At 45.1% G+C, this 20,736-nt stretch overlaps 1 protein-coding gene across 3 annotated transcripts in view; it reads left to right on the top strand.

The window, feature by feature from the left end:
- Positions 1–5,173: 5,173 nt before the first annotated feature.
- DENND5B (DENN domain containing 5B) overlaps positions 5,174–20,736 on the top strand; it is a 100,752-nt gene continuing 85,189 nt past the window's right edge. For all 3 annotated transcript variants that reach the window (XM_062491532.1, XM_062491533.1, XM_062491534.1), the window contains exon 1: positions 5,174–5,285. In XM_062491532.1, coding sequence (XP_062347516.1) covers positions 5,174–5,285 — 112 coding nt within the window. The remainder of the gene's footprint in view (positions 5,286–20,736) is intronic.

The raw sequence follows: 20,736 nt of genomic DNA on the forward strand, positions 1-20,736 counted from the left end.
GTAATGGTTACATTTGATCTTTCTCCTGCCCGCATGGAGTGAGGGACCGGAGCAAGCCCTCACCTAATGTGTTGCTTGGCAGGAGAAGGTGGATCTCACAAGCTCAGTATAGAATCACAGGCAGAAGAGGAAGATGCAGGAATCATCACAGATTTTTGCCATACTGACCACGGGGAGAGGAAAGAGCAGGGTGATGAAGGACACAAACCCCCAGAAACCAGGCATAGCAACCGCGGGACTTGCCTAGGGGTGGCTTCTGAGGTTTGTGTGTGAAGGCTGAAGCCCGTGTGCCCGGTCTGCCTGAGGGGCTGCTGTCACTTCCCCACTCCAAGACTAAACCCTTGAGGAGGCAGATTCAGGCTGGGCAAGGTTTGAAAGGCCAGAGAGGAGGCCAGCCCTGAAGCAGAGCTGCTTCCTCAGCAGAGGGATGAGCTGCTTGCTGAGAAGCCTGGCTTGCAGCGTGATGATGATGTGAACGAAAATTGACAACACAGTTCCATCCCTGCCTATGTTTTGGGATTCTGTTTGCTGATGGTGAGCTGGATGCGCTCAGGAGAGGCAGATGAGGCTACAGATTTGTTTGTGAAGGAAGCAGTGGGAACACAGGGCCAGTCCCAGGAAGGAGGGGGGAAGAAGGTGCAATAAACTATTGCATAATTTCAGTTGCCTCATGAAACCTCTCCCTCAAGGATCCTCTCAGAAAGCTGATAAGAGTGGAATGTATCAGTATGTGTTTGCAATGCAAGGGCATGTGTATGATGAATGTACAAAAAATTAATTAAATGCAATGGGCTACAGTAGGGAATTGGGGATTTAAAAACTTCAACATTTAAATCACTGGAGCTTCAGAGGTCCTATGGCAGAGATTCTGGAAAGTAATCATCTTTTACTTTTTCTGTAAATCTGCTGTATGAACAATAATTACACAGTGTGGCAGAGGAAAACCATCTGCTTTTATTTAAGTTTAATCTTTATAGATATGAGGCAGGTAATAGAAGGTGAGCTACTTGCTTTAACAGCAATATGATTTGATTAGATATTAGAATATGTGCCTGCAGTATCTGCTTTCTAAGCAATAATGGTTTGGGCTGGAGGAAGTGTTCCTTGCTTTATGGTTTATTTGGGTTTAGACCCTAAGGCAGCCAACACTTTCCCCATGCTCTAAGCAGTCTTCTTGCATAAGCTCAGAGAATGAAAATTGCATTCTTTATGAACGTCTCTATAAAATCTTCTGCTGTTTTTGTTTTTCCAACTTCTGCTATAGACTCTTCCACACTTTGTGCCGGAATGACTTGTACTTTGGTCTTACAGTCTATCCCTAACCCATCCTTATCCCATTACTTTCAGGTGACTATTCACATCCAGCTCCTAGTGAAGGAGCTGACAGCACTGCTCAACTCAAAGTCAGTCAAGGGTTGAAATGCTCTGAGCATTACCAACGTTCATATTGCATCTTAGTGGTTTTCCTTCCTTCCACCCTACAGGATCTCATGACCCCATAGATACTAGAGCAAAACAGGAGAGGCTTTCAATGGAAAATCAATGTGGCTTGGCAGCTTGTGAAAGATCTTAGAGAGGGAACTGTAGAGATGTGTGGAGGAGTGAGCAATCCATCACAGCAGCATGATTTCCAATTCATGGAAGAATGATGAAGAAAATAGAAAGTGAAGCAACAGTGTCACAGCAAGGGGAAGGGACAAAACCTTTAAATAGCAGGGTTTTCCACCTCTCTGAAGCATTGGGCATTGACTTCTTGCAGAAGTAGGACAAAGAGCTTGATGGTCTGATCTTTTATGGCAGATCCTAAGGGCAGGGGGAGCTGACACGCTTGCTAGCATTTGACCCAGTTTAAACTAACAGGTTCTGAGGAACAAAGACTCACTGTGAGGTTATGGAGAGGGAAACCTGAACCAAATTGACATTGAGAGAAATATTCATGGCAACTAGAGATCCAAGTACCTAAGGAAGAAGAACAAGTCTGCCAAGCCAAAAACCTTCCCTTGCTTTGTTGTGCCAGTAGCAATCCAGCTGGTGAAGGAACAAAGCTGCTGCCACGGGAGAGCAGATCAAAGTGAAAGGACACAGGCAGGTCTGGGCTATGCCAATAAGTTTTTGTGCTTCTCCCAGTCTGAAATTCCCTGTCCTACCTTATCCTTGCTCCTTGGAGGAACATGTAAGAAATTCTGACACTGGTTTGTGCTCTTCTGTGCCAGTGACAAACCTTATCTCCCTGGGGCTATTGTTAATATGATTTGAACAGAGGACACTTATCCTATTTAAATCCCTTGTGGAACTTCAACACTTTTTGTTGCTGAAAGGAAAAAATACTCATAATCCCACCCAGTGATCTCTGATCTTCCTAGCGGTGCCTCATGGCACAATCCAGTGAGACACTGATGTTTCCCAGGCTGTAAAAATGTTTTTTTTTTTTTTTCATGGCATTTGGTTGATTAGTTAGTGTGTGAAACACTTTGTGATGCTTTTAGGCCTTACCTTTGTTTTTCTCTCACTCTTGCAAGAAGTTCCACAGCACCTTCGTGGACCTGCTGTGACTTGTGTAAAATTCAAATACTCAAGGTGGCAAGTAGAGCAGAAGTATTGAAAGCAGGGTAGCCTTTTTAAGGAGGCACTGGTGATCAGTGCAGGATGGGTTTGGAGGGTGAAAAGACAACCAGAATGTCTAGATTTTGCTAAAATGTCATTAAAATTACAGATTCCTTGGGATGAGAGCCAGGATGGAGGGGAAAAAAACCCATAAGAGTGAAGAAGAGTTACCCAAAGGCAGTGTGCAGTTTCTAAAGCTAGATCAGCTTGGATGGAAAGACTAGAATAACTTACATGGAGAGGTTTAGGGGAGAAAATCCAGGCTCAGGGACATAACATGTCTTACCAGAGCTCAGGCAAGCTGGATCTGCTGTCGCTTCTTGGCAAAAGATCTGAGTGGCCTCATTAGGATGACTTTTGTGTCCAGAAGATGAGTTGTCTTAGGAGAAGAAATCAGTGCCCCCACAAAATTCTCCCACAAAAAAGTGTCTGTGGGAGATGGACATACAGAAGTGGGAGCTCAACCTCACAGCTAACCCAGGAAGAATGGGTTTATTAATTTTACACCTCCAATCCCATGTGCTGTCCTTTTCCCTATTGTTTAATGCTATAGGCACTACTGATTTTACAGAGATTGAGTTGTCTGTGTGCTGAATTGTATTCAAGCAAAAAAAAAAAAATGCTGCCCTGTACAGTACACAGCTAAACCAAGGCAATCTAGAACTAGCTAGCAGCTGATTTGTACTTAAGGTAAAAAGGTCAGAACCATTGTGCTATTTTTGGGTTATTTTTAGACGCAGTCTTAACTCATACATCCTTTAGAGAGGCTGATGAAGCCTCTGTCTTGGACTTCCTGGAGACACCCATACCACTGGGCCTCAAAAAACAGAGATACCTACAATATGAGCACTTGGTTTTGAACGAGAGTCAGAGACTGACTTGTCAAGCTCTTATCATCTGACCTAAAGCTGAATAAGCAAATACATACAGTTAATAAACAAACCAAACTAAATAAAACAACCTAGCTCTGGTGCAAAGTCGAGAAAATGACTGGTCTCAGGGAAAATGTCTCTGCAGCTCCAGCAAGGTTCAGGTTGTTACTGATTGCTGCAACTACAAGAATTGAGGATCGTGAGAGAGGATTCATCCTCTTTTTTAATAATAACAATAAAAAGAAAATTATTGGAGATTGGGGTTATTGGGAGGGGGAAAATTAGTTTAGCTCTTGTCTGTTTTCACTAGAACACTACAAGAAGCTAAGAAATAAAAGGGCATAAAATTGGTTAATTTGATGGGATGAAGGGGGAGAGACAGAGAGAGAGACAGAGAGAGACAGAGAGAGAGAGAGAGATATGCTGACCTAGGTGGCTTCCAGGTCAGACAGTTACTCCATGTACCTCCATAAAATGACACATGCTGGATGCAGTATCAGTTTCCTCGCAGGCATTTTCTTATCAAAGGCACTTGCTGAACAAGGACAAAAGTAAAATATAAAAAGAAAAGATGTGGTTCACACTGCCAAGAGGTAAAATAAAGGGGTCATAAAAGTCCACGATAAGAAAATGACAATACTAATTATTACAGATGGCATGGACCAAGGCTAATAAACAGATAAAACGCAAAAGGATAAAAGTGAAAATAATGAATTCCGCCAACAACTTCCTTATGATATCCAGATGTCAGAATTATCGACTTATGGGGGATCTCACCACTTTGGAGAAGAAAGAGTTAGAACTTCAACAGAATCATCTCCATAAGTAGGTGCTGCTCCCGGACGGAGCCGCCAGTATTCTGGCCTCGGGTGATCCTAACGAGAAAGATTCTAGCACTGGGGTAAAATAACGCTGATTTCTTTCTGGACGCGGCAGAACGGCTAGTAAATCTTAAATAAACTGGGAACGAAGCAACATTTTAGATTTTTGCTTTGAAACTGAGCGCGGGTAACGAGGAAATCGTTCTCCCATAACGCGGTACGAGTGCCATCCATCGCGGGGCGGGGATGGAGACCGCACAAAAAGCCATCCGCCGGGCTGTTGGTGCTGCTGCTTCCACATTCGGCTGGGGGGGAGAAGGCGCCGTTTCCCCCGGCAGGATTCCCTCGGGAAGCGCTCAGCGCAGCCCGGGCGGGGCTCGGCGCGTTCCGGCAGCGGGAGCTCCCTCCGGGACGGGGAGGGGGGGGAGAGACATTCCCGATAGGAAGCGGCACAGTCTCCCGTTTTACTTAAATAAAGCAGCCTCTCCTCTGCTCACACGCGAGGGGGCTTTAGGCGCGTTTCCCAAGGATTGCACCGGGTGACAAAGGCGGCCGCGGCTGTCCCGGAGCGCTGGGACAAGGCGCGGGGCGGGGGCGGCCGTGCGGGGTTTAAATGCCCCGCGGGGGCGGTCCGGCAGCACGGCGGGTCCCGCCCGTCCCCGCCCCGCTCAGCTGACAGCGGGGCCGCCCGCCGGAGCCGCCGCCGCCACCATCATCACCATCATCATCATCATCATCGCCGCTGCTCGGTGCCCGCCTGCGCGGCCCCGCCGGGAACGGGAATGGGGATGGGGATGGGGAGCGGAGCGCCGTGAGCGGCCCGCGGTGCGCCCCAGCCGCGCTGCTGCCGCACGGAGCCGCCGCCATCCCGGCGGGATGAGCGGGAGCGCCAGCCCCGGGCCCGGCGCGGCGCCCTGCCGCTTCGCCCACTACTTCGTGCTGTGCGGCATCGACGCGGAGAGCGGGCTGGAGCCCGACGAGCTGGCAGGTGAGCGGAGCCGCCGGGAGGCCTCGCCCGTGTGCCCGTGTGCCCCTGTGCCCGTGTGCCCGTGTGCCCGTGCCCGTGCCCGCACCGCTGCGGCTCGCCGGGCGTCTGGGATGCGCTGCCTCAAAATGTCTGCTCCCCCCGAGGAGGGGAGGAGGAGGAGGAGGGGTCGCCGCGCCGGTGGGAGCCGCAGGGAGGGAGAGACTCTGGAGGATAAAGCATCCTTCGGGGGAGGCTGGCGGAGCATTCCCCGAGGGCAGCGGGGAGCGTTCGGGATGCGCCGTCCCCGCAGGCCGGGCTGCGCTGCCCCGCCGCCGGCCCGGGTCCCCGGTGGTGGCGGGGACAGGCGGCTCCCGGCGGGGCGGATTAGTGGCCCGGCCCCGGCCAGCGGGGTACCGCTGGCGGGAGAAGGGAACGCAGGGTTACGGAATTGGAGGGAGTCGAATGACCGAGCTTTCTGCCGGGGCAGATGCGTTTTCTTCAGTATCTGCGCTGGAAAGGAGGGGGAGGGATCTGGGTAGAACTGAATATATTAATGGAATCGTGTCTTTATTATGTATATTCGCATCTTTTGTCTGTTCAGAAATATTCTTCCCCCATCCTTCTTTCCCCCACCACCCTAAAACTACTGCAGAATAAAAGGAACAAAACTATAGCTGTGGGCTCTAACACATTTTCTAAAATGTTCATTTTTGGTGGGCTCATGACTGGATATGAGCTGATTACACTGGCATAAGGCAGCAGTTCTTCCTCAGTGTCACTTTTGTTTATGCAAAAGAAGCTATTTAAGTCGGGTTTCTGCATATAAAATGTTATCAACTTCAGGCTTAATAACCCGGCTTAATTGCATGGAAGCTGAGTGTTTCCTCTTGGAATGAGGAGTTTGGAAGTGGTTAAGTGCCAGTGTTTGCCCATTGCCGTGCGTTCACACTCCAGGCAAGGGAGCTGTGCGTGGCTGAAGCTGAAGGCAGCTGTAGCTGTCACAGTGAACACCTCTGCCTGGCAGTGGGATCCTGAGGATAGATCCCAATGAGGTCTCTGCAGCTATTGCATCAGGAAGTACCTTGCCTTCTGGTTGTGTAAGAGAGGGACGTGATGATCTATATCAGTGGTCAATGTACACTGGTTGAAGTTCATGTTTTTGTCACCAGTAAAAGGGGTGGATGCACGTATGTTTCCAAGGAACCTTATTTTAAAGCAGGGTAACTGGGTCTCTACCCTTGGTAGTGAGCGCACTAGCCCTGGGGTCTCCAAGTTGAAGCATTAGCTAAATGTACTTTCCTCTCTCTGTTTTTTCACGTGTACTTGTGACCGCAGTTGTGTGTTTTCAGTTTTGCTGCTTTTAGTAGAAAACTCCTGACTCGTGAGCCACCTCCCAGCTGATGGCATACAGGGTTTGATTTGCATGATATGACCTATTGGGGTTTCAGCTACCTAAACTTTGAGTCATCTGTATGAAAAGAAACTATTTTTAATCTGTGTTGGCTGGTAGGCTGCACCTTCCCAGACTTTCCAAGTTGTCTTTTGCTGGTTTTTGCACCATTTCCCAGGGAAGTGCGCAGGTATGTTCCTGGGGAGCACTGCTCAAGGACAGCCTGAACGTGGTGGGTTTGTGCAAATGCTGTGCCTCGACTACAGGGCTCCCCTTCCATGGTCAGTCCGTAGGTTTGGCTGAACTGTTCTGGCAACACTAAGCAGATTTCAAAGCTAAAGTAATATCCCTCTTCATTTTTCAGTGAAAGAAAGTAATTTAGGTACAGCTAGGATATACCCATTTATAAAATACAGTGCAACTGTGAATAAGTTCAAAGAGAAATTAAAGAAAGTAGTAACTTTCAAAGCAATGTCTTTAAACTAGGTTTAAACTAGGCAAGGTCCAGCCATATGGTTTGGATGTGCAAGCATTTTTGGTAATGCCATTTTGGGAGGCATTCTTAATGCCTTAGGAGGGTTGGGATGTGAGAGAGAAAGAAGTGGAGTAACAGAAGTATGATGGGACTTAATATTGCCACTGAGCAGCGTTATATTTTTAGGGACTCGTGACAGGAGCTTTCTGCTATCAGCTGGGAGCTCAGCAGTGGGAAATGCTGGGGAGGAACAGGGAGTGCTATGAGCCACAAATATAATGCAGCCGTGGAAGAATTAACTCTGGTTTGAGATGTAGCTGAGAGAACATTTCTGTTAAAGCTTGGGGAGTACTAATGCTGCTGTAGACTGGCAGTAGTGAGAGCCCACCTAGAAATCTGTGTTATAGGTCTCAAAAACCATTACTGCTGCAATGGGTGGGAAGAAAGATGCCTGAGGGAACAGAAAGTCTGTTCTATCACAGGAAACCCACAAATGGCTATTCTTTCTAAAAATGTTTTTTGTAGAAGTAAATGACCCTGTTCTTTCAGTATTATGTAGCTGTGATAGCTACATCTTGCTGTCCTTGTGCTTAAAGAGCTTGTTAAGTCACAAGGCATCAGTGAAAAGTTCCTGTGACTTAAGCTGCTGCACAGATCATCCCCAGTTTAGCAAAAAAAAAGTAATGAAGAACGTGCTTATCTCCAAACCCGTGAATCCCTAGGCAGTGTTCACAAAGTACCCTGCTCACCCCAGGTCTGACTGATGGAGCTGCCTTGGGCTGAGCAAAGGAGCAGGAGAAAAGACAAGAGGAGCTCTGCTGCTGCTCTGGAGGCCCCAGGGCCCCTCCTGTGAAGAGAGGAGCAGGAGTTAGAAAATCCTTGAGGATCTGGGATGGACTCGGTGCTGATCTGCTGATATCCAGGCAGCACACCGTGGTACAAGGTGTGCTAAGGAGCTGCCCATGAGTCAGCTTTGGCTCACCTGGAACTCCCTGACCTGCGCCCTGCCTTTGCTGGGGACAGCCCAGGACTCTCCCCTGTGTGGAGGCTTTGCTTACCTTAAGCCCAAAATCTTTCCACGAAAACTCTCTTCAATTAAAAACACACACACACACACACACACACACACACACACACAAAATCCTCATCTACTGCATCAGGCATGGAAATGAAATGTTTCAGTGTTGCTTGTGAAAGCAGAGCAAATAACTGCTTTCTAATTCTTGTGGTGTTGATAGGTCTGTTCAGAAAATGGAATAAAATCAGCATTTATGGTTGTATAACATTTTGACATGCTTTTAGGGAAGAGTATTTTATTTTCTAGCTCTTGTTCCACTGAATGGATGCTCAGGGCTTTAAATAAGCTTGGTAGATGAGAATTTGAATTTTCCACCAAGCAAATGATTCATTTTTCTTCGATTATTTTTTTTGTCTTTTGCATGTGCAAAGCTTTCTAGTACAGATTTTTTTTTCTTTGTCTTTTTTTGGGTAGCGAGTTGCTCCACAGCTGGCTCTTCAGATGGCTGATTTGGGGTTTTTAAGTGAACTAATTTTGAACAGCTGAAAGCTGTTTACCTATTGCTCAACTTGGTAGTGTATCCAGGGGCAGAACAAAGTTGTGTGTAGATCATGATGTTGTCAAAACACTTTCGGCCCTTATCACAAAGCTCTCACTCAAGGATGGAGGGAGGGGGGAAAAAACCCCATTTTTTTCCCAGGGACTCTTTTCCAGGCTCTTTCCAGGGACTTGAGGGAGAAAAGGAAACTATCTAAGGATTTCTTGGTGTTTAATAGTTGGAGAAAGCGATAATAAAAGAAATAAAAGAAAAGCAGGGTAATTGATGTGTAATATCTTGAAAAGCATGAAAAATTCAGTATTGGTTTCAGTGCCCTGTTGAAATTCACTAAAGTAGGGTGTAGGGAGCTTTTTTATCATGTTTAAGGTTGATGGAAAATAAATTTCAGTTCACTTTCCTCTTCATGCCTGCTTCTTTCAGGTAAAGCCATTTTGAGACTATCAGCTTTGGAACTGCATGTGCTCAAATGAATTTGTTACAGTAAATATTTAACATTGCATCTAACGAAAAGAGCTATTTTTTCATTAAATCGTTTTTATCGTATGTTTCGTTATACTATATGAACTTCATATATAGTGAACTATATGTGTCATGCACAAGGTTTTCTCCTTGGAGCAGCTTTTACTGTTTGCTTGGGGAACATGTTACATTTTGTAGTATCTTGAGTGTCCCATACTACAATTTGGAAAAATCCAGAATACATGACTCAACTGAAAAGAAAATGAAATACGCTTTACTGGGAAAGTAATTCAGTGCTCTGGAGGAAAGCAGGGACAGAACTAGGGATGGGTGCTTTGTTCTGAAGTGGAAGGACTGGCCTCCATTGAGGGTGCAGTTTGGAGGAAGAGAAGGTGCGGTGAGCCAGTGTGGGACCTGGGACTCGAAGGACTGTGTTGGATGGTGCCTTCTCTGTCTTAGAATGTGAATATTGGTGGAGTTATGGTAGCCTGCTTGTTGTGTGAAAAGATCTGTAAGATTTTTATCGGGTATTTTTCCACACATGAGCTGTAAATGTTACCTTACACTGTCTAGTTTTGGCTGTTGTGTAGAGATTCAATGTCTTACTGTCCCATTCAGCGTATACTTGAAAACTGTAGAGAGCTTCATTACTCTACTTTTAAGATCAAATTCTTTATTTTAATGGCCAGCAAAGCAGAGAGTGGATACTGGCCACGCTCACTGAAAATGCTGAATGTCTTGGGAAAAATGCGCATTTCTTCTACCTCATGCTGTTTCCCTACAAATATCCACATATTGGTAATTAATTTCCCTCCAACGAAACATTGAGATCCAAACTGGGCATGCTGCAGTCTGGCTAACCGTGCTTCTTATCTAGCAGGCTCTTATTTTTAGAAAGCTAGGAGACTTTTTCGTCCCTGCGTGTGGTTGGCAGTGCTCGCTCCTTGCAGAGCCTCCCCACCGCCTGCGCCGTTCTCCTTCGCGCTTCCTCCGTGCCAGGTCCGCGCGCGAAGCGTGCTGCCAGAAAACTTGGTGGCATTACTACAGCGATACAACTTCTTGTGTGCGTGGCTTTTCTGAAAATAGGCATTTGGATTTTTTTCCAGGTTTGCTGGAAATAGGCCGTTTCCCTATACGGAGGAATGTCTGATCAGTTGCGATTCCTGTTCGTGACTTACGCAGTTGGAGCAAGGGAAAAGCAGGCTACAGTTTTGCTTTTCATTTTTACGTACGGTGCAGATTTGCACTAAGCGTTTTTGTCCACATTAAGTAACCTGGATGTGGATGAGAACAGTGCAAGTAGAGGCAGAGATGGCTTATGCTGTTCAAGTTACCAAAACTTAACTTGCTCCTCAGAAGCAGTTGAGGTCGATTGCTTAGGATTTCTCATCCTTGCAGGGCTTGTGGGAGGAATGGAATTCAGCGTTCCTCCAGCCGCCATTACAAAGTGATGCTCAAATGCAGCATGAAAACTTCTGACATTATAGCTGGAAAAAACCAAGTCTCATGGATTAGATATTGGGTGGACTAGGCGGCCTATTGAAGTAACTGCCAGTTACTTCAAAAAAAAACCCCAAAACAACACACAACATTTTTTGTGATCTGTAATAATTCAATTAGGAAACCTGTTTGGTTAAAAAAAAATCTAAACTGGGTTAATATTTTGTTCATGCGAAACCAGATCTTATTCTGCATAGATAGGGTTGCTTTTCTAGTAAAAGGAGTATGGAGGTAATCCCTGCTTTTGGGAAACCAAAATTGGATACTGAAACAGAAATAATGTTTCTGCTCTCTTCTACATCTTTAAAGGTGGTGGCATAGATAGTTCCTGTAATGGTTCATTCTTCACCTTCTTTTTGCTGTTGGAGGAAACCAGAATCCCATTGTAATACCATAAATATTTTAATTTTATTTTTCAAACATCTGAATTATGCATTAAAGACTTAGCTCCTATAGGAGGATTTCTATAGCAGCCGAAGGAAATAGAGCTTTTTATAAAGAACTGTCGATATTATTGACAAGTATGATCTCCAGTTACAATAACCTTTAATAAGGAGGAACTCTCTTGCTCACTTGGATAACAGACCATTTGTGGAATTGCTGATGGCTGTGACATGTTGCTGTGTTTTAGCAATAGCACTTTCATTCTCTATCTGTATATGTGCCAGAGAAATGCTGGATTTAAATGCTCACCCAGCCCTGGTGTGATTATTCTGTTACACGTTTGCCTTCATCTGAGTTTTTTATATTCCTATCAATAGCACGGACTCACAAATGCTAAACCAAAGAGAATTCCTTGTACTTTGCTTGCCAGATAAGCTGCTGTTTTGATTTCCACTTAGAAGGACGAAAGCCTCTTTGCGTGCTCGGAGGCTGCTTGGCTGCCAGTGGCTGCTGCAGGAGCAGAGAAGAAGGTGTGACAGGGTACGTGAGGGGGCTTTTTCAGTGACCATCCCCATCAATATTGCAGGAGGTAGCCCTTTTCCTACACACTCTAAATGCAGTAGTAATCGAAGCAAAGCCAGGCAGAATGGCTGAGCTGCTGTCCTTTATAAGAACGACCTAAATCCAGCCCTAATCTTGTTCCTGCGCATCAGCCTGAAGTCACCGCCGGCCCCATCCTGGCGGCTTCGTGCTGCAGTGGCTGTGGGGAGATGGGGTGCCAGACCCACAGCTGCCTGCCTGGGGGCACAGAGCTCTGAGAGACAAACGTGGTACGCCCCAGGGAGTGCAGCAGTGCCGGATTGGGCTCGGCACGGCCGTGTGTTGGTGGGGAGGGTATGGACATGGTGGCCGTGAGCCTGGGCTCGAGCCTGCGGCCAGGGGAGAGGCTCCTGTGTTGGTGTCCAACTCTGCCCTGGTCCTCAGGGTGCTGGAGGGCAGTGGCACCTGGGGGAAGGCGATGCCCACTGCTCAGCAAATGGAAGAGCAGTAACCATAAATATGTCAGAATTGCTCAGGGCAGTGCGTGACTGTAGTATTGATTTCTCTGCTCAGCTGTTTTCCCGTGTCCTCGCCAGAGCCATTTCCCAGTGCTGCAGGAGCTGTGCCAGGGCCCTGACACCCTTCCCACAGCTCGCCTGTGCCAATGCAGTGCTCCACGCAGGAATAACTCCAAAATGAGCTGCTTCAGGAGAGGCTGAGCTGCACGTAAGCCGGCAGGGCAAGGGTGTCAAGGCTCTCTTGCCCGCGTTCTTTCACCCGCTTGTCATGGGCTAATCAAGTTGTCCTTAATGCCAGCTCGTCCCTAAAACATGCTGCAAGTACAGCCTGCAAAGCCTCTCTGTGGGCTGGCACTGGATACGTGGCTGGCACGCTGCTCCTGCTGCAGTTCTGCTCTCTTGCAATGAGGGCTGGAGTCAAGGAGAAATGTGAATGAAGGGGGGAAAAACAAAGAGTGCGTGCACTTTGATGCAGTTAGTGCTTTGTCATCTGGTGCTGTTAGAGATCATGTAGGACCACTTACATATGTGGAAAGAACAAGTAGCTTCTTCAGCCACCTGTGGTGTGCATGGAGAGGAACTGTGTGGAATATATGAATCTCTGTATCGTTCATGAGTATAAATAGCCTACATTATTTTTTTCTCTCTTTTTTTTTTCCTTTATCTACCTCCTAACCAGCGAATAGCAGAAATGTATACAGTAGGAAAAACTGCATTGAAGAAAACCAGATTTGGTCAGGAAACAGTAAGCCTTCACTGTGGTGTTTCAATCACGTTAGGCATATTGATAATCCCAAAAGTAATTAGGGAAGAAATGGTGATGGGTCATCATAGTAAAAGGAACATACTGGGGAGATGACGAATGTGTGACAGACTGCTGAGGTGTCAGGTACAAGCATGGCTGGAAGAAACTTCTGTTACATCACCAGTATGAGAATATAAACAACTTCATTTATGCTTCTTGCTTGCAGTAAAGGTAATTTTTAATTAGCTGTCTGATCATTCTATCTCAAATGAGTATTCTCTCATTAGGGTGTCCTAGGCTTGGTGGAGGTGCCTGGCTCAAAATGTGGAGCCATTCTCCTTTCAGGTCTGAGGTTTTGCTTCTACCTCCATATCTACCCAAACGGTGAAAAAAAGCATCAAAACATCCAAGCAGATGCTTAGAGAGTGAAATGGGAAAAGTATTCCCATGCTAATACATACTCTGTGGTTTGAAGGACTTTGCCAGACCTCAGTGACCTGCTTCAGGTGATAGTAGAAAAATTAACTCTTAGTAGAATATGATATTGGACTGAGGGGTCTGTTTTGGTGGATCTGTAAAGAAAATTGGTTCTCTCACTGGAGAACAACCTTGACAATTTCATACAAACATGTCAGCTGTTCTTGTTTTTTTGTGTTCAGAGGCAATGTTTAAATATGTCAGTCTTGTAGAGCGAGCACCCCACTCACCCTGGATCATGAATTTGAGTTTGCTTTGCAGTCGTTTTAATCTTCAAATTGCAATAATCATTCTGGGATCTAGTAGCACTTTTTTTAAAAAAAACAAACCTATGAAGCTTTATATCAAGCTTGATATGGAGTCAAATCATGCTTTGAATCTGTGTGAGTAGTAAGTTGCACAGCATGAAAACCAGAAGTATCCTCTGTCCACCCCCTTCTTGGTATTCTATTGTCATGTTAAAGACTAACATGTGGAAGGGTAAGGGGGCTTAATCTGAAACACCATTCTGTGTAAACAATGACAGGATTAGACAGAATAAAAAAAGCCAAGCTCAACTGTCATGGGTGTGTAGTGACTGCTGCTTTTCACGGATGACTGAAATTATTTGTATAAATTTGCATTTTCCCCTCGGCATCTCTATAAGCCTCTGCTCATTTCCGTGCAGAGCTATTTCCACGTACAAGCAGAGTGGCGTGCAGTGGCACGTGATGTGATGCCATGTCACCTGTGGGAGCAGGAGCTAGAGTTACAAGGGAAAATCAAGTATCGCCACGTTTGCTCCTTACAGGAGGCTGCCCTGGTGTCAGAGGTGCTTTGAGTCCCTTGTGGCTGAAACACAACAGGGCTGAGCTCCTAGTAATGAAATGATGAAATCCAGAACTCACTTATCTGGTAATTCCTCAATGAAATATTGATCAGGTGGGCCAAGCAGCCTGCTTTGGACCGACCAGCATTTGGAATGCAGCTGGAGCCTTCTGGGAGAGGATGCTGCTGTCATGGTCCCAAATAGGTGTTGCTTACACTGACTTCAGGTGCCTGACAGGTTCTGCAATCTGTGTTCTCACTGAGAACCTGGTGCCTGCCTGGAGGGTCCAGATCGCTTGTTTAAGAGCCCCCTTCTCCTGCTTTTTCTCCAGATTGCTGCTGAGACTAATCCAGTCAGATGGTGTAAATACCTTCTGCTGGGCCCTCTGGTCTCCCCTGAGATGCTCAGGAAAGAGAACTGAGATTTGTTGTTTTAAATTCAAATTATGAAGTATTCGAGCAAAGAATGCAATATGCAATTGAATAAATATTTGGCTTTTCATTGTTGAGGGAGGGGAGGATTTGCTGATGAGTTAGTTATTCACACAATACTATTTTTCCATCAGCATTCCCACTTGGTATTCTTGTTTGTTTTATGCTGTACAACACTCTGACATGAATTTAAAAGGAAGAACAATTTAATGCTTAAAAACAAAACACCAGCTCTCTTTAACACAAACTTTTTCTCAGCTGTGATGCTGGCTGGTATGGAAGAGATAAAGGGCTGCTGCACTGTTTCTAGAATGGGACTTTTTTGTAATGTAGATTTTGTGCTTTCTCACTTTATTTATTCTTCCAGGATAACTATATGAAAATGCACAGTACCAAGTATTTGAAGAAGAATTCACACTTTTTGTATAAAAAAAACTAAACTAAAGAATCAAAAATAAACAAAAAACAACAACAACAAAAAAAAAACCAAACAGAACCACTGAAAACACCCAACCCCCTACAATGTTGTGAGAATATGAAGATTAAATGTTGGTCATGACTCACATTGCTTGAAAACTGCCAGGTGCTTTGTAAAAATGACTGATGGTAGATGTGTGCAAAGTTGTGAAGGGTGTATTTTGCTGTACATGATGCCTTGTAAGCACTGCAGGAATATCAAGGCCAGGAAGAATGGTATTACAGTGTCTTTAATGGACCCATTTTGGGGTTGTCAGCCTTTGTCTGTAACCACTATTGCTATGAATCTATTAAGGGAGAACATTTATCTCTGGAAATCAGGATAGCAGCTATTCAGCATGGATGGATTAGGTGTTTAGCTTTTTCCCAAGATGATGCTGTTCAAAATAGGTTTCTCTTACAACATATTTGCAAATATGTTGACTCTTTCTGGCTTTAGTGAGTGTGATAGCAGATGTTGTTTGACTCTCTTAATTCAAGCAGGGATGTGTTGTCTAGTGTTCGTGGCTCAAATTGGGGAATGACTAAGAATTAAAGAATCCTGGTGTAGGGAATGCTATTAAGTAATCATTTTTTTTCCTCTATAAATATGAACATCTGCATAGGGTGAGGCAGCTGTAGCTGTGGTCTGCTGTTGCACTCAGCAGAAGGGGAATGGTGATGGGAGCTGTTCACTTTCACAACAGCAGCTCTGGGTAATAACTTACTGTTGTTTCTATGCCCATGTCTTCGGTTTTCTTGTTTTCTGTCTACTTGGAGTTGCCCACAGCGTGGTGAGTTGAGTGGGGAAAGAAAGAGCCCTGTTGAAAAAAAAGAAGAAAAGAAAAAAGTTCAGCCTAATGTGGGCTGAACTTCCCATGAAAAGTGTGCTTTAATGAGCTGAGAGCCCTCAGGCCTGCTTTGTCCCTGCCAGCACGTGAGAAGGGGCTGAGGTCCCTGGTGGGTGCCCTGGCTGTGACCCAGGAGCTCGGGGCCCCCGTTAGTTCAGCTCTCGTGCTTTCAGTGGGAATAAGAATGGCAAAACATCTTGTCTGGGGACCTGGATGGATTCACGCTCCTCGCCTTCAGGTCCGTGCTAGTGCTGGAAGAGCCATTTGTCCAGGAACCGGGGAGAAAAGGCGCGGATTTAGGTCTGTCCCAGAGCGGAGAGTGAATTGCTCAGAGCAGCCATTGCAAGATATCCAGAGCAGCCATATTCTAGACACAGGTCATATATGATGGTGATAGCAATGTGAAAGCTATTTGCAATTCAAAATCGCTATTGGGTTTCAGTTATTGGTTAATATTTTGTCAGCACTTGGCTACAATGACTTCTGACCATGTCCCACTGTTGGGACAGTGCTTGTGATGCACTGAATAACTCAAAAGGGAAGCTGATGCTAACTAAACAGGAGACCATCTGTGTTGTTAATAGTGCAGTGTTATCACACTCAAAACTCAGCTTGAGTGATTGATAACATGATCACACTAGGCTCGTTTCTTTTTTATTAGAAAAAAAAAAAACAACAACCAACCCCCAAACCAATCTTATCCTCCCCCCAATCTTATCTACCAACTTCTGAGCACAGAGGTCAATTTAATTTTGTCAGAGATGGAATGGAAAAGAAAGAGAATTTTTTTTTTTTTTGTGAAGTCCCTGCAGCTAGAGCAGGGATCCTAATTAACCTTCCAATAGTATAAAGGCTGCAGGAACAGCCACAGCACCTTCTAAAGCAAGGGAGGCCCCTCCACGTGGGTATCCTGGCAGGCTCATGGGCAGCCCCAGAGCTGGGATCCCAGCAGTGCATGCGTTGCCTCCTGCCCATCTGGTGGAGTGGGATGGGGAGTGAAGGTAACTCCTGGTACTGAGGGGGAAGGAGGGAAGGAATGTTGGAGCTGTCAGGCCTGTGTGTGCAAAAGGAGCTGCAGATGAGAGGACCATGGTTTGTGTCCTGGCATCCTGTTGCATGATTCCTAGTGTTATTCACCCGTACCTGTGAAACCTTACAGCTGTGCTTAAGTCATCATTCTCAGTCTTTCTTGCTCAGTCTCAGCTCCTACAGTGTGATCACAGTCAGTGGGAACAAAGCTACGTTTTGCAATAAATAGCATTTCTCAGATGGTTGTTTGCAGGGTCTCCAAGTCCTTCCTCAAGCTCAGTGAAAGGATGTGGGAGATTGACTGTGTTGGTACTATTGCATCCAGAGACGTGTCCATGGAAAAACACTTCTGTATTTTTTCAAAATGCACTGAATGGGAGATACAGAAAAAGAGTTTGCTAGGGAAGAGAGTTCTTCACTATCTTTTTCTTTCCTTATATTTCCCCTTGCTACCTTCAAGAACAAACCAGCTCATCCTCATCCTTTATTGTTCTAAATTGCTATTCTGACCTTTCTGATGATGTTGTTAAGAACAAAATTCCGTAGTCTGATGTATTAAAGTGCTAATGATGCATTAGGAGTCATAAAACTGTATTAAGTGCATTAAATTTTGAATAACTCCAGTAAAAGGCGCTGCAAGGGATGGCTAATCACTTTGCATTTATGAATTGTCTTGGAAGTAAATGACAATATCCAGCTGAATCTGCCTGCTGAAATAGCCTGGAAGGAGATGGCATTGCCTTGCAGTGGAAGGTTGGCAATCCATGCTTGATGAATCTGCTCACACCAAAGTGGCATCGCTCCATGCTTCCAGCAAGCTTGTAATAGATGAATGCATTAATGAGCCCCTGGGTAACTGAGATGATGCTCAGGGGCCAGGGCATCTGGGGAAGGATAAACATTGCTCTTTCTCTTTCTTGTATTATTCTTATTATTTCTTTTTTTTTTTTTTCCCAAACTGTGCTTAAGTGATTCCATGTTAGAGTATTAAAGTGCCTTTCTGCATAACTAACAGTACCAGAGCTATTTGTGGGGGTTTGACTGGCTGAGTTACTTAGGCCTTTTTGTGTCCCTGACCCTTCTTTACCTGGAAAAATGTTATGATCTTCAGGTGTGAAAGACCGACACTTGTTTAGCTGCTGCTAGACCATGCTGAGTCTTTGTATGTTAGAGAGAGGCTGGGATCAAACCTCCCTTGGGGCCAGCCAGTGATCCACTGAGCCATCCTCATCTTTTGTTTGTATTCAATTAACTGGCTGGTAAAAGTGTGTAGAGGCCTCCGAGGGCTGATGACAATATGTGGTCCAAAGAGTTTGAAAATTATTCTAGCTTTAAGAGAAACAGGTTCAGGAGGCTAGATAGGTTTTGCATGCTTGATTATCTTTAATTTTCACTCTCAGAATAGGTTTAATAACAAAATAATTGCAGATAAATTTAAACTGGCTTTTGCATTCAGGAATTAAATTTCTGTTTTTCTTTCTTGTAGTGGCTTGCAGACAATTGTCTTGCTGATGCATTTAAATTCTGCTCCTTAAAAATGTATTAACTGGTTTATTTGTAGGAGGTCATCAGTTTCACAATATTGTATAAAACTGAAACCAAATCCTCCTGTCTGCAGCTGCAGTGTTAAATAGAGCATCATTGTCATGTGGTGAGCATGGCTGTCAAAACACTTCGGTCAAAGTGGGTAACATGAACAGTTCTTCTGCATTAAATATTTATAGAAGAAAATGCAAACTCAGAGGGCTGCCAGCAGACAGACCTACTGCTTAAATACATTGTTATGGTGGTGAGGGCATGAATCTTTGTGCTGCAGCTTTAGGAAGAAGACAGCAACCTGTTTCTCCTGCTCATGGGCTCAAGGCTGTGCTTTTTCTGCATGTGAACATATATGAAAAGGAACTGAAATTTAAAACTTTGACGAGAAAACAGTAGCTCTGCACAAGTGACTTGGCTGCCAGCTTCCCCTGAAATGGTCTGTTCTACTACAGCAGCCACAGAACAGCACAGCACAAGCCTCTCTTGCATGCCTGGCCTCAAGGGCCAGCATGTCTTTATTTCAGGTCCTCTGGTGCAAACAGGTGGTGAACTACAAGTGGTGAGATGCTGAGGAGAAAACCATGTAATTAAATCTGGCACTGTAGTATAATAAATCTCCGTTTTATTCTTTAGCTTTCTAGAAGCCTTTGGAGCAGTACACAATGGCTGTGATTAATGACTGTTGTATTGTCTTAAATAATAGGCTTGAGCCTTTGGATAGGTGACATAATTTAGCTGTAATGAGCGTCAGCTTCATGTGTTTGATCTCAGTGCTTCGCATTTCAGTGTCGTTGCCATGTCCTTGAGAGATTGTTTTATGTTGAAGAAAACCAGTAAAGGAGGGGGATGGGGAGCAATTTTTATGAGGGTGTGAAGAATCCAACCAAACTGTTGCTCTGAGGACTCTGACTTTCTTGTTCTCTCTTGTTTTTAGATATGTGAGATGAAAGTGTTTTGAATTGTTCAAAAACTTGATCCCACTGCTGCTGAGAGAGCTCTTTTCTTTGATAAAAGTGTTCCTTGCTGGGAGGTGTCTGCTGAGGCTACCAGTGATGGGTGTTTCCTTTTGTGTGTCAAGATGCACCAAATAGCCATAGCAGGGAAAAGGCTTTTCCATCCTTTCCACATCATTGCCTCGTCCATCACCACCTCAGCAGGCTTCTCTGTTGTTTTCTCCCTTAACTGAAGGCAGCAGTTCTTTGATATGAGCTCCTATTTCTTTACCTTGCCTGGATTCAGCTGGCAGACAAGAAAAAGCCTTATATTCTCTTCCCTGCAGTACCTGTGAAGAGCTTTCCCCGTGTCTGCACTGTGTATCTGCACAGCGCTTCAGCAGAGCTGGAAAGGGAGGGCTGAGAAGCTACAAAGCACATCAGACCTGATTATTCAGCCAGCATAAGGGCTTTTCTTTCCTGCTTGGGATATTCACTTTTGCCTGTGTGGGGAGTTTGTCTGCCAGAGCGTGCAGATCCCAAAGCCATTGCACTGCGCCGTGTAAACGCTCCAACCCCAAATCCATCCTCCTTTGGGCAGCCTGGTCCGAGGGGGCAGCCCTCGTGGCAGGGCTTGTCAGTGGAGGGTCAGTGCAGGCTCTCCCCTTTGTCTTTATTTTTGTGGGGATGGTGGGGAAAGGGATTTAAAATCCCTCACCCTTTCCTATTAAGTCTGACTCATTTTGTCTGGTTTAGCGTTGTGGTAGAAAGAAACATAATGGATTTGTTAGGGTCAGTGCTTCACAATGTGATGGTTGACTTTGATGGGCAATAGGGCCTAGTTTGCCTCTCCAGACAAAGGATTTGTAGGTCTTGCAGGCTGCCATCTGTTTCTAAAAGCAAGTTTTTTGTGGGGAAGTGATGCAGCTTGCATGTTGAAAAAGCTGGGGTCTTTTTCTTGAGAACTGCTGTGCCCTTATATTTGAGCTTTTAATTTCAAAACTAAACACAGTTTATTAATAGCAGGACTCCTTTTTGCCCTCCCTCAGGCAAGATGAACATCCAAATAACATTAGTGATGTGTTGACGTCGTCTAAAATATTTGTACTTTACAGTGCATGTGCTGGTCCCTAAGTGGGTTCTATTCTTTCCTTCAGCCTCCACCCAAACTCTGAAATGCAACATCTGGCTTTGTTCAGGCTGTTTGCCTTTATTCTACTACATAAGCATACAAGGCACAGATTGGAGAAGAAATGATGTTCAGCTTTCAGTTGATTTTTCTCTTGTGCTAAAGTTTTGTCTTGTGCTCCCTTAAAAACAACAGAAAAACAGTTGATCATATTCTGCCCCCATAATCCAGA

Source organism: Cinclus cinclus, chromosome 4 (genome assembly GCF_963662255.1).
Source record: "Cinclus cinclus chromosome 4, bCinCin1.1, whole genome shotgun sequence".
NCBI lineage: Eukaryota > Metazoa > Chordata > Aves > Passeriformes > Cinclidae > Cinclus > Cinclus cinclus.